This window comes from Macaca thibetana, chromosome 3 (genome assembly GCF_024542745.1).
Source record: "Macaca thibetana thibetana isolate TM-01 chromosome 3, ASM2454274v1, whole genome shotgun sequence".
Lineage (NCBI taxonomy): Eukaryota > Metazoa > Chordata > Mammalia > Primates > Cercopithecidae > Macaca > Macaca thibetana.
The window spans coordinates 67,120,728-67,134,250 of NC_065580.1; the positions used below are offsets into that span (position 1 = coordinate 67,120,728).

At 35.9% G+C, this 13,523-nt stretch overlaps 1 protein-coding gene across 9 annotated transcripts in view; it reads left to right on the top strand.

Moving 5' to 3' along the window:
• RUNDC3B (RUN domain containing 3B) overlaps nt 1–13,523 on the top strand; it is a 180,518-nt gene that overhangs the window by 88,787 nt on the left and 78,208 nt on the right. For all 9 annotated transcript variants that reach the window (XM_050785280.1, XM_050785281.1, XM_050785284.1 and 6 more), the window contains 2 exons: nt 2,371–2,460; nt 4,045–4,125. In XM_050785280.1, the coding sequence (XP_050641237.1) occupies nt 2,371–2,460; nt 4,045–4,125 (171 nt within the window). The remainder of the gene's footprint in view (nt 1–2,370; nt 2,461–4,044; nt 4,126–13,523) is intronic.

The following is a 13,523-nucleotide window of genomic DNA, read 5'->3' on the forward strand; positions in this document are numbered from 1 at the left end:
CAAGCTCAGAAGTACATCTTCTGAAAAATTTTTTTCTTAACCAGAACTAATAATTTAAAAGTTCAGCATATAATGGGCAATTCTCTTAACTAGCCCTTCCTCTTCCATTTTTCCTTTCCTGTTTTGCTGTTATATTAAATCAGGCCTTATACTTAAGATATGGTTTTTTTCAGTGGAATTATTGACTTTACATATAGCAACCATTTTGCTTAAATCATTTGCTTAGAAAATTTACTTATTTACTGATGATTAAAACTAAAGCCATAGCCGGGCGAGGTGGCGGGCGCCTGTAGTCCCAGTTACTCGGGAGGCTGAGGCAGGAGAATGGCATAAACCTGGGAGACGGAGCTTGCAGTGAGCTGAGATCCGGCCACTGTACTCCAGCCTGGGTGACAGAGCGAGACTCCATCTCAAAAAAAAAAAAAAAAAAAAAAAAAACTAAAGCCAAAAACTCATCAAAACATTATTATATGCACGCACATATAAAAGACCTTTAGATTTTAAAAAATTTCTCAAACGAGTTAATTTTTTGCTGTGGTGTTCTTCAATACTCCCTAGTACAAAGCTGCCATTAGAAAGCAAGCAAGAATAGTTTTGAGCTGATTTTTGGAATGTATTTTTTAAACAATGGTAGGTTCAAGATAAAGAATAAAAAAAGTAGACCTTTTCTTATATAAGAAGTACTAGGAATAATGGGTTATTGCCAATATTCAAAAAACAAGATTATCTTCCAAATTCATATGTCTCATAGAATTTAGTGGTCTGAAACCGTTAGAAGCATAGTTCTTCCAAGGGTTAATAATATATTCTGCCAATAGCCAACTTAGTTATTGGACCAGGGACAAAGTCTCAAACATATGTATTTGTCTAAGTATTTTACGTTTCTGCAGGACACCTCAGTAGAATCTGTAAAAAATCCTTCCATTTATTTTACTAATTTTTGTTAGGCCAGAAGTTTTCATTTTTCTCCTTTTATATAAATCAGTAAAAGGAATTTCAGTAGGTCCAAGAAAATAAAAAACGTTTATTCCAAGCTAGTCTCCCCACTGTATTTGTTTGCAGCCTTTCATCTGTCAGAGAGTAAATAGTTGCCTGTTTTTTCTGTTTTATACTTTTTATTCATTTAATATTCCTTATTAACCATACCATAAATTAAGTTCTTTTAAAATATTTTTGTTTTACAAAAAGTGGGTTTAATATAAGATATGGGACTTAAAGAAAGAAGAATTGGGTACCCTTCTTAAGCAATTCGTCTAACATGAGCTTGTGCAAATTGTTTTACACTTTTCCTGATGGTAAATTTGAAACTAATGATGATTCCTTCTGCATTTAATTTATGGGTTTTTTTTTTTTGCAATTATCACATAATATGTTTGTAAAAATACTTGATAAGTTGTGAACAACAATTCAAAATTGATGGTAGGATTATAAGCATATTAAAATTTTTTGCAGAATTTATAAACTCAGAAATACTAAAAAGAGCAAGACCTTTGGTTTACTAAAATGTTTCATTTTAGTTAGTGGGGTGGTATAGAGTGGTGTTCACTCTCTTATATATAATATAAATAGATACAGCAGTGTAATCATCCCTGGTTACTGACATAAACTAGATTTTACATAGTGCTATGTTTTAAAAGAAGTAGATTAATGATTTTACATTCATTTTTGGAAAAATACCTTAGGGCCACATTGTTATTTTTCTTTCAAAAATTTTTTAAAAACTAATGATAACTAAAATAAAAAGCTCTACAGGAATTAGCAAAGATACATTCACATTCCCGTTTTTGTCAAGGGGATAATGAATACTTTCTTTTTCATATGCAGCCACCTTGGTAGCCCATCTGCTTTATTAGGATTGTACTATTAAGGTTACCGTAAATTACTAATGAGTATGCCTCCCAAATTCTTAACTTAGTCAATAACCTTTGGAATTATAGAAAAACAGAAATTATTTTTTCTTATTTGTTAGAACTCAAGTCTACTTCATTTTGAAAACAGATCAGTACAAATGACTCTGAATTTGCCACCTTTCACTTTACATTTATATTGCTTGATTATCAAAGAAAAATGCTGGCACTCTAGACCCATCGAAAGAGTCACTTTGGGGATTCTTTTTAGGAGAGGTGGAAACAGAATTCTTTTTGTTATATTGGCAAGTTTTAGTTTCTTCAGGGGCTTGTTGTTGTTTTTCTATCTCTTTATTTTGGTCTAGGTATCTTCAAAACTTCAGTGATAGAAATGTTTTTTTTAAAACTACAAATTAAAGAAAATTTAGCTCTTCCTACAATAGTCTGGACTCTAAATGTTTTCTCTCGATCAAACTTCCATTTATTTTTAATATTTTATATATTCACCCATTTCATTTTTTAGGAGATTTTATGAAGATGGAGCAATTGTCTTGGGTGAAGAAGCAAATATGCTTGCTGGCATGCTGCTAGGACTCAATGCTATTGATTTCAGGTACTTAATATAACCAAATGCATTCAGTTTATAAATTATTCTGTGTCTTAATAGTTTCTACTTATGATTTTTTCTTTCGGTTTTCTAAGTAAAGCACACAGTTGGAAATCGTTATTTGATTCATGTTCTCTTTCAAATGACATCAGTTTGTTTTTTTAAATGGGTTTGCTCTCAGAAAAGAGACTGCCTGAAACTTAACAAATTGATAGGCTTGCTCTGTAGCTTGGATAAAAAGAAAACTTAGACTATATCCCATTCCCCCAACAACCCCCTCCCCAGTGAAGGAAGGCTTTGAATCTTATCTCTTAGTATTTTTCAGCTACTGCTTTAAAATTAAAAAGAAATAGACTAAAAGTAGTTTCAAAGCCAGAAAGATTATCATTATCTCATGTGTTGAGATAAAGAAGATCCTGAGAGGCTGTCTTAGGTATCTTATGTCTCTTATGTTATGTATGGAGAATATAAAAAAATATTGTTAAAATTTACTTTTATTATCAACAAGATGAACTGGTTCCACACTAAAGTAACAAGTGCTAAAAATGGGCAATACAAGTTCTTTTTAGATTTATAGACAAATTGATCCCAGATTTTACGTTACATTGAAAGTAAAAGGTTTGTCTATAAGAAAACTCAAACACAAGGAATGAAGGAAATATTATATTTTTATTGAAATATAACATTTGGAAATTCAGGAATATTAACAAAATAAGTGTAAGACAAATGAAATTCTCCTTTTGGGTCTTGATAAAAATAATGCTGCTCGTTTTCACTGAAGTTATCTTTTTTAGTAAAGCACTTCCTTTTCTAAATATTTGTCATTTTACAAGTCTAACTTTATTAAGATTTAATAAGCTAGTATTAGGTTAATTAGCTTAATTGTGGAGGATGAACATGATAGATGGAATATGAAGGTTGTCTTTTTGATTGCTCTATGGATGTTAACTTTTTATATCACATGTTACCAGCTCTGTCTAAATTTTTTACAGTCTTGTTTTGTTTGTTGTTTTATTGTTTTAAAAAACTGTCCAGGCACGACAGCTTATGCCTGTAATGCCAACAGTTTAGGAGGCCGAGGCAGGCGGATCACCTGAGGTCAGGAGTTCAAGACCGCCTGGCCAACATGACAAAACCTCATCTCTACTAAAAATACAAAAATTACCCGGGCATGGTGGTGGGCGCCTATAATCCCAGCTACCCAGGGGGCTGAAGCAGGAGAGTTGTTAGAACCCGGGAGGCAGAGGCTTCCGTATGCCAAGATCATGCCACTGCACTCCAGCCTGGGTGACAGAGCAAGACTGTCTCAAAACAAAACAAAACAAAAAAATGGATTAAGAATGTTAACTGTTGGTTTAATGTAACCCATTGACAGTGTATTAATTTGTACAATGCTTTGTCATTGGTATTGAAGGTAGAACATTTTATTCAGGCATTTATTTGTGACAAGTAACAATTAAATTGCTAACAAAAAAAATTCACTTGCCATTTCATGAGAGAAGCGTTTCTGGCAAGAGATTTTTCATAAAACTTAAGTTTGATTTAAAATTTTATATATTAATATGAAATATGTATTTTCTATTGTCTTAGTTTCTGCCTAAAGGGAGAGGGACTGGATGGCAGCTTTCCTGCTGTAATAGACTATACACCATATTTGAAGTATATCCAAAGGTATGTGACATTCTGAGATATGTGTTTTAAAATCTTATTTAAAATTGAATGTCTTGTGCAATGTTTGTCTGATTAAAACTACTTTGTACTAAATATTTCTTCCAGTATCAGAAATCATTAAAGGGTACAAGCTTCAGTTGCATTTTTAGTATTTATTATTTTTTAAATACACTTTTTATGTAAATATACACTTTTTAACATAATTGTAATCCCAACATATAGTTTTTAAAATAACAAAAGCATTTATTCATATTGCTATAGTCATTATAATAACTTTAATAGCTCTGAAATAGTCGACTGAAATTTCAAAACTATAATTCAGTATTTAGATTGTTTTCCATTTTTCTCATAAAAAAGGATAAATAACATTCTTATACATATCAGTTTTCCTTTTGTTTTCATTGTAAATTGTCAGAGATATTCAAATAAATTCTCTGAAAAATCTGATGACTCTTAAAATATGTCTTTTAAAGAGTTGTAACAATTTATCCTGTTACCAATATTGTGTGAGAATTGTGGATTTCCCACAGTCTCATCAGCATTAAATAATAATTAATGACATCTATATATATTTCTAAGGTCTGCTTGAAAGATTGATTTCCTCACTAAAATGATGATCTTTATATACTTCTTTATTTTTCCATAAATTACTGGAGTACAGGTGGTATTTGATTACATGAGTAAGTTCTTTAGTGGTGATTTGTGAGATTTTGGAGCACTCATCACCTGAGCAGTGTCCACTGCACCATATTTGTTGTCTTTTATCCTTCTCACCCCCCTCTTACTCTTCCCCACAAGTCCCCAAAGTCCACTGTATCATTCTTATGCCTTTAAGTCCTCGTAGCTTAGCTCCCACATATCAGTGAGAACATATGATGTTTGGTTTTCCATTCCTGAGTTACTTCACTTACAATAATAGTCTCCAATCTCATGCAGGTCATCGCAAATGCTGTTAATGCATTCCTTTTTATGGCTTCGTAGTATTCCATCATATATATATACCACAGTTTCTTTTTTTTTAATGGAGAAAGTTAGCTTTTATTTGTCTATAATTAATTGTGAATTCTTGAAAAATATAAACAAGGGATTCTCTGAAAGTAAAAAATCTGGGACAATTATTAAATATAAAAACTACAGATAGTGTCAAGAATTCAAATTTTTCACCTTTCCCTCTCATCCCCAGGGTGGAATATCAGATAAAAATTTAGTGAACTAAGGCCGGGCGCAGTGGCTCACACCTGTAATCCCAGCACTTTGGGAGGCTGAGGTGGGCAGATCGTGAGGTCAGGAGATCGAGACCATCCTGGCTAATAACATGGTGAAACCCCGTCTCTACTAAAAATAAAAGTTAGCCGGGCATGGTGGCACATGCCTGTAGTCCCAGCTACTTGGGAGGCTGATGCATTAGAATGACGTGAACCCGAGAGGTGGAGGTTGGAGTGAGCCGAGATCACGCCAGCTGCACCCCAGCCTAGGCGACAGAGCGAGAATACGTCTCAAAAAAAAAAAAAATTAGCAAACTATGGTAATTACATATTGACAGTTCTCAAGGTGTCTTCAAAACATATCTTCCCCTGTATAACACAGTTTCTTTATCCAGTTGATTGATGAGCATTTGGGTTGGTTCCACGATTTTGCAATTGTGAATTGTGCTGCTGTAAACATGCGTGTGCAAGTATCTTTTTCAAATAATAACTTACTTTCCTCTGGGCAGATACCCAGTAGTGGGATTGATAGATCAAATGGTAGTTCTACTTTTAGTTCCTTAAGGAATCTCCACGCTATTTTCCATAGTGGCTGTACTAGTTTACATTCCCACCAGTGGTGTAAAAGTGTTCCCTGTTTGCTGCATCCACACCAACATCTACTGTTTTTTTATTTTTTTATTATGGCCATTCTTGCAGGAGTAAGGTGGTGTCACATTGTGATTCGATTTGCATTTTGCTGATCATTAGTGATATTGAGCATTTTCATATATTTTTTGGCCATTTGCGTATCTTCTTTTGAGAATGGTCTGTTCATGTCCATAGCCCACTTTTTGATGGGATTGTTTTTTCATACTGATTTGTTTGAGTTGTTTGTAGATTCTGGATATTAGTCCTTTGTCAGATGTATAGATTGTGAAGATTTTCTCCTCCTCTCTGTGTTGTCTTTTTACTCTGCTGATTGTTCCTTTTGCCGTGTAAAAGCTCTTTAGTTTAATTAGGACCCAGCTATTTATCTTTGTTTTTATTACATTTGCTTTTTGGTTCATGGTCATGAAATCCTTGCCTAAGCCAATATCTAGAAGGGTTTTTCCAAAGTTCTCTTCTAGAATTTTTATAGTTTCAGGTCTTAAGTTTTAGTCCTTAATCCATCTTGAGTTGATTTTGTATACGGTGAGAGATGAGGATCCAATTTCATTCTTCTTCATGTGGGTAGCCAGTTATCCCAGCATCATTTGTTGAAAAGGGTGTCCTTTCCCCACTTTATGTTTTTGTTTGCTTTGTCGAAGGTCAGTTGGCTGTAAGTATTTGGGTTTATTTCTGGGTTCTCTATTCTGTTCCACTGGTCTATGTGCTTATTTTTATACCAGTACCACACTGTTTTGGTGACTATGGCCATATAGTATAGTTTGAAATCAGATAGGGTGATGTCTCCAAATTTGTTCTTTCTGCTTAGTCTTACTTTGGCTATGTGGGTTTTTTTTTTGGTTCCATATGAATTTTAGAATTTTTTTTCTAATTCTGTGAAGAATGGTGGTGGTATTTTGATGGGGATTGCATTGAGTTTGTAGATTGCTTTTGGCAGTATGGTCATTATTCACAATATTGATTCTACCCATCCATGAGCATGGGATGTGTTTCCATTTGTTCATGTCATCTATGATTTCTTTCAGCAGTATTTTGTAGTTTTCTTTGTAGAGGTCTTTCAACTCCTTGGTTGAGTATATTCCTAAGTATTTTTTTTTATTTTGTTTTTCAGCTATTGTAAAAGGGATTGAGTTCTTGATTTGATTCTCCACTTGGTTGCTGTTGATGTACAGAAGAGCTACTGATTTGTGTACATTAATCTTGTATCTAGAACCTTTGCTGAATTCTTTTATCAATTGTAGGAACTTTCTGGAGGAGTCCTTAGGGTTTTCAAGGTAAACAATCATATCATCAGCAAACAGTGAACAGTTTGACTTTCTCTTTACTGATTTCGATGCCCTTTATTTCTTTCTCCTGTCTGATTGCTCTAGCTAGGACTTCCAGTACTATGTTGAAGAGGAGTGGTGAGAGTGGACATCTTTGTCTTGTTCCAGTTCTCAGAGGGAATGCTTTTAACTTTTCCCCATTCAGTATTATGTTGGCTGTGGATTTGTCATAGCTGGCTTTTGTTACATCAAGGTAGGTCCCTTGTATGCCGATATTGCTGAGAGTTTTAATCATAAAGGGATGTGCTGGCTTTTGTCAAATGCTTTTTCTGCGTTTATTGAGATGATCGTGTGATTTGTGTTTTTAATTTTGTTTATGTGGCATATCACATTTATTGACTTGCATATGTTAAAGTATCCTTGTATCCCTGGTATGAAACCCACTTGATCATGGTGTATTATCTTTTTGATATGTTGTTGGATTCGGTTAGCTAGTATTTTGTTAAGGATTTTAGCATCTATGTTCATCAAGAATATTGGTCTGTAGTTTTCTTTTTTGGTTATGTCCTTTACTGGTTTTGGTATGAGGGTGATGCTGGCTTCATAGAGTAAATTAGGGAAGGTTCCTTCTTTCTCTATCTTATCGAATAGTGTCAAAAGGATTGGTACCAATTCTTTGAATGTCTGGTAGAATTCTGTGAATCCATCTGGTCCTCAACTTTTTTGTTATTGGTAATTTTTTAATTACCATTTCAATATCGCTGCTTGTTATCAGTCTGTTCAGCGTATCTAATTCTTCCTGATTTAAGCTAGGAGGGTTGTATTTTTCCATGAATTTATCCATTTTGTCTAGGTTTTCTAGTTCATATGCATAAAGGTGTTCACAGTAGCCTTGAATGATCTTTTGTTTTCAGTGCTGTGAGTTGTAATATCTCTTGTTTCGTTTCTTAATGAGGTTATTTTCTCTCTTCTTTTCTTGGTTAATCTTGCTGATGGTCTATAAATTTTATTTATCTTTTGAAAGAACCAGCTTTTTGTTTCATTTATCTTGTATTTTTTTGTTTCAATTTCATTTAATTCTGCTCTGATCTTGGTTATTTTCTTTCTTCTGCTAGGTCTGGGTTTGGTTTGTTCTTGTTTCTCTAGTTCCTTGAGGCGTGACTTTAGAATGTCAGTTTGCACTCTTTCAGTCTTTTTGATATAGGCATTTAGGGCTATGAACTTTCCTTTTAGCTCTGCCTTTGCTGTATCTGAGAGGTTTTGATAGGTTGTGTCATTATTGTTGTAAAGTTTGAAGAATTTTTTGATTTCTGTCTTGATTTCATTTTTGACCCAATGCTCATTAAGGAGCAGGTTATTTAATTTCCATGTATTTGCATGGTTTTGAAGGTTCCTTTTGGAGTTGACTTCCAGTTTTATTCCACTGTAGTCTGAAAGAGTGCTTGATATAATTTCAATTTTCTTAAATTTATTGAGGTTCATTTTATGGCCTATCACATGGTCTATCTTGGAGAAAGTTCCATGTGCTGTGGGATAGAATGTGTATCCTTCAGATGTTGAATGAAATGTTCTGTGTATATTTGTTAAGCCCATTTGCTCCAAGGTATAGTTTAAATGCATTGTTTCTTTGTTGGCTTTCTATCTTGATGACCTATCTAGTGCTGTCAGTGGAGTATTGAAGCCCCCCGCCCCCCCCGCCCGCCAACTCTTATTGTGTTGCTGTCTATCTCATTTCTTATGTCTATTAGCAATTGTTTTATATATTTGGGAGCTCCAGTGTTTGGTGCATGTACATTTAGGATTGTGATATTTCCCTGTTGGATGAGGTCTTTTACTATTATATAATGTCCCTCTTTGTCTCTTTTACCTGCTGTTGCTTTAAAGTTTGTTTTGTCTGATATAAGAATAGCTACTCCTGCTCACTTTTGGTGTCCATTTGCATGAAATGCCTTTTTCCACCCCTTTACTTTATGTGAGTCCTTATGTGTTAGGTGAGTCGCCTGAAGGCAGCAGATAGTTGGTTGGTGAGTTCTTATCCATTGTGCAGTTCTGTATCATTTAAGTAGAGCTTTTAGGCCATTTACATTCAATGTCAGTATTGAAATGGGAGGTGCCCTTGCATTCATTGTGCTCTTTGTTGCCTGTGTACTTTGGTTTTTTGTTTGTTTGTTTTTTATTTTTGATTTTTAACTTGTATTTTTGTTTTATAGGTCCTGTGTGATTTATGCTTTAAAGAGATTCTGTTTTGATGTGTTTCCAGGATTTGTTTCAAGATTTAGAGTTCCTTTTAGCAGTTCTTGTAGTAGTGACCTGGTAATGGTGAGTTCTTTCAGCATTTGTTTTTCTGAAAAAGACTGTATCTTTCCTTCATATATGTGCTTAGTTTTGCTGGACACAAAATTCTTGACTGATAATTGTTTTGTTTGAGGAGGCTGAAGATAGGGCCCCAATTCTTTCTAGCTTGTAGGGTTTCTGCTGAGAAATCTGCTGTTAATCTGACAGGTTTTCCTTTATAGGTTATCTGGTGCTTCCGTCTCACAGCTCTTAAGATTCTTTCCTTCATGTTAACTTTGGATAATCTGATGGCAATGTGCCTAGGTAAAGACCTTTCTGTGATGAATTTCCCAGGTATTCTTTGTGCTTCTTGTATTTGGATGTCTAGGTCTCTAGTAAGGCCAGGGAAGTTTTCCTCAGTTATTCCCCCAATTATGTTTTCCAAGCTTTTAGAATTCTCTTCTTCCTCAGGAACACTGTTTATTCTTAGGTTTGGTTGTTTAACAGAATCCCAGACTTCTTGGAGGCTTCGTTCATATTTTCTTATTCTTTTTTGTTTGTCTTTGTTGGACTGGGTTCATTCAAAGACCTCATCTTTGAGCTCCGAATTTCTTCCTTCTACTTATTCAATTCTGTTGCTGAGGCTTTCCAAAGCATTTTACATTTCTAAAAGTGTGTCCAAAGTTTCCTGAATTTTTTATTTTTTTTTTTCTTTAAGCTATCTATTTCCTTGAATATTTCTCCTTTCATTTCTTGTATTATTTTTTGGATTTCCTTGCACTGAGCTTCGCCTTTCTCTGGTCCCTCCATGATTAGCATAATGACTACCTCCTGAATTATTTTTCAGGTAAATCAGGGATTTCTTCTTTGTTTGGATCCATTGCTCGTGAGCTAGTATGATTTTTGGGGGGTGTTGAAGAGCCTTGTTTTGTTATATTACCAGGGTTGGTTTTCTGGTTCCTTCTCATTTGGCTAGGCTCTGTCAGAGGGAAGATCTAGGGCTGATGGCTGTTATTCAGATTCTTTTGTCCCATGGGGTGTTCCCTTGATGTAGTACTCTCCCCCTTTTCCTGTGGGTGTGGCTTCCTGTGAGCCTAGCTGTAGTGATTGTTGTCTCTCTTCTGGGTCTAGCCACTCAGTGAATCTACCTGGCTCTTGGCTGCTACTGGGGGTTGTGTGCACAGAGTCCTGTGATGTGAGCCATCTATGGGATACCAGCACCTGTTCTGATGGAGGTGGCAGGGAGGTGAGGGGTTGCAATGGACTCTGTGAGGGTTCTTAGCTTTGGTGGTTTAATGCTCTATTTTTGTGCTGGTTGGCCTCCTGCCAGGAGGTGGCACATTCCAGAGAGTAGCAACTATGGTAGTATGGGGAAGAACCAGTGGTGGGCAGGACCCTAGAACTCCCAAGGTTATATGCCCTTTGTCTTTCACTGCCAGGGTGGGTAGGGAAGGACTCTCAGGTCGGGGCAGGGCTAGGCATGTCTGAGCTCAGACTCTCCTTGGGCAGGTCTTGCTGGGGCTGCTGTGGGTGATGGGAGTGAGATTCCTAGGTCAGTGGAGTTGTCTACCTAGGAGGATTATGGCTCCCTCTGCTGAGACCTGCAAGTTGTCAGGGAAGTGGGGGAAAGCAGGCAGTCACAGGCCTCACCCAGCTCCCATGCAAACCGAAGGGCCAGTCTCACTCCCACCATGCCCCTGCCAACAGCCGGAGTCCGTTTCCAGGCAGAGGGTGCGACAGGCTTGAAAACCTGCCCCAGGCTACCCGCCTCCCAGCTGCAAAAGAAAAGAGCTTAGTTCTTCCCCTGCCTGTGGAGTCTGCACACTGGATTTGCACTCTTCCCCAAGTTCTGGCCGGGAGGCTTCTCACCCCATTCAAATTGTTACAGAGTTCAGCTAGAGATTTCCTTTTCCCTGTGGAGTTTTAGCCCCTGCTCCTCTGGCTACCCTCCCTTTGGATCCTCGTGGTACAGGCAGGAATGGCCTGCTCGGGGACCCAGCGAGCTCCCAGGGCCTTTCTGTTGTTTCCCCTACCCCTGTATTTTGCTCAGCTCTCCAGATTGACTCAGCTCCTGGTAAAGTCGGAAACTTCTCCCACAAACAGACCTTCAGCTTCTCCAGTGGTGGTGTGTGTTTGGGAGAGGCAGGGTTCTCCCTTTCCCACTTCGGCAGTTGTGGCACCCACAGTATTTGGGGGGGGGTCTCCCAGGTCCTGCAGGAGCAGTCCACTCCTTTAGAAGGTCTGTGGTCCTCTCAGGATTGGTAGGTTTTTTCTTGCAGTCGATCTGGAGCTAAAATTCACAAGGCAAGCCTCCGCAGTCTGCTCTGTCTAGAGCTGCACTCTAGTCCTGCCTTCTGTCCACCATGAGGATCTACAGTCTTTATATACTTCTACAATTTTATAATCATGGCAAAGCTATAACATATTCTGTATGTGTATAAAATATGTATATATGTCACACACACACACATCCAAAATGCATTTATTGAGTGCCTAACCATAGGACAAAAATTTTCCTCGGTGCCCGGGATACTTAGATGTCAAGAGTATAGGAGCTTTATGAACTTCTAAAAAAGAACACAGTCCCCATTCTCAAGATAATTGCCATCTAGTAAGAGAAGTCACCAATATTTCAAAGCTGAGAGTGGGAAGGTGTTTTGGATGGTGAGGGAAAAAGAAGAATAGAATATAATGGCACTGTAATTTCTAACTTGGGTAAGTGGATTCCTTGGGAAAAGGGATAATTGTAGTACATTGTCTAGAAAAGAAATGCAGCAAGATGATGTTTTGAACAGGCATAAAATTATACTGTTTTGGGATATGTTGGATTAATAGGCACTGCTGTCTATATTTCACAAATGAGAAAACTGAAATGCAGAGAGGTTAAATAACTTGTCCTTAGTCACACAACTAGTTTATGGCAGAGTGGGTAAAATACAAGTCTGGAATTAAACAGCAAGATGTCATCTGGAGATAGAATTTAGTAATCAGTATGTAGGTAGAAAGGCTGTATTCAGTGATTTAGGAAATGACTTAAAATATAGAGAGATATGTATACACACACACACTAATTTTCCTCTTCTATGTACATGTAAGATACTGAAGTAATTATTACAGTGTTTTTGAAAGGTACAATAATGGAACTTTCTCATGATGTGCACTCATAATTAATTTAGTAATGTAGAACCTGTATACCCAAGTGCATAGCCACTTTTTATCTGAATATTTTAATATGATTTTGTGATGCACTAATCCAAACATGTATATATAGCTTCTTTATAAAATGAAGAATTTCTAACATCTTGTTGTATAAAGGATGCTAAAATGAAAAGACAAACACCAATTCAGCCTAGTCATAAGCCAGTTAGTATTACTAATCATGGAGGTTTTTTTTTTAGAAAAATTTAAACTATCCTAATTGTCATAAAGAACTAATACTTTAAAAATCAAATTGCATTCACAGAAATATACCTGTATTAGACACATTTTTTAAAAATCTACTAGATTGCTAATTTTAAGAAACCATCAGTCCCTCCCCCCACATTACTGCTTTTAATTTATTTAGAAAGTAATACATATTCATGGTAGAAAAATTATAAAATAAATAAAGATAGGAAGAAGAAAGTTTAAGTCACTCCTTATCTTACCTTCAAGAAGCAGCTGCTAGAAACATTCCTGACATTTTGATGGATGGCTTTCCAACTTTTTCTATGCATAGATACATTATTTACTTTAATGAAAATGGAATCATAATGTACATGTAGCTATTTATTTCCCTTACTACTATATAAAGTGCCTTTTACTTATCATTAATAGTGTTTCTACAGTATCATGTCCTAAAATTTCATTGTCTGTATAGTATGTTTACACAGTTATTGTGAAACTTTAGGGTACATTTAATTATTAACTGTTATATACAGTGTTGTAGCTAACATCCTTGTAACTATATGTTTTTATACAAAGCAATGAATTTTTTTCAGATTTATTTATTTATTTATTGTACTTT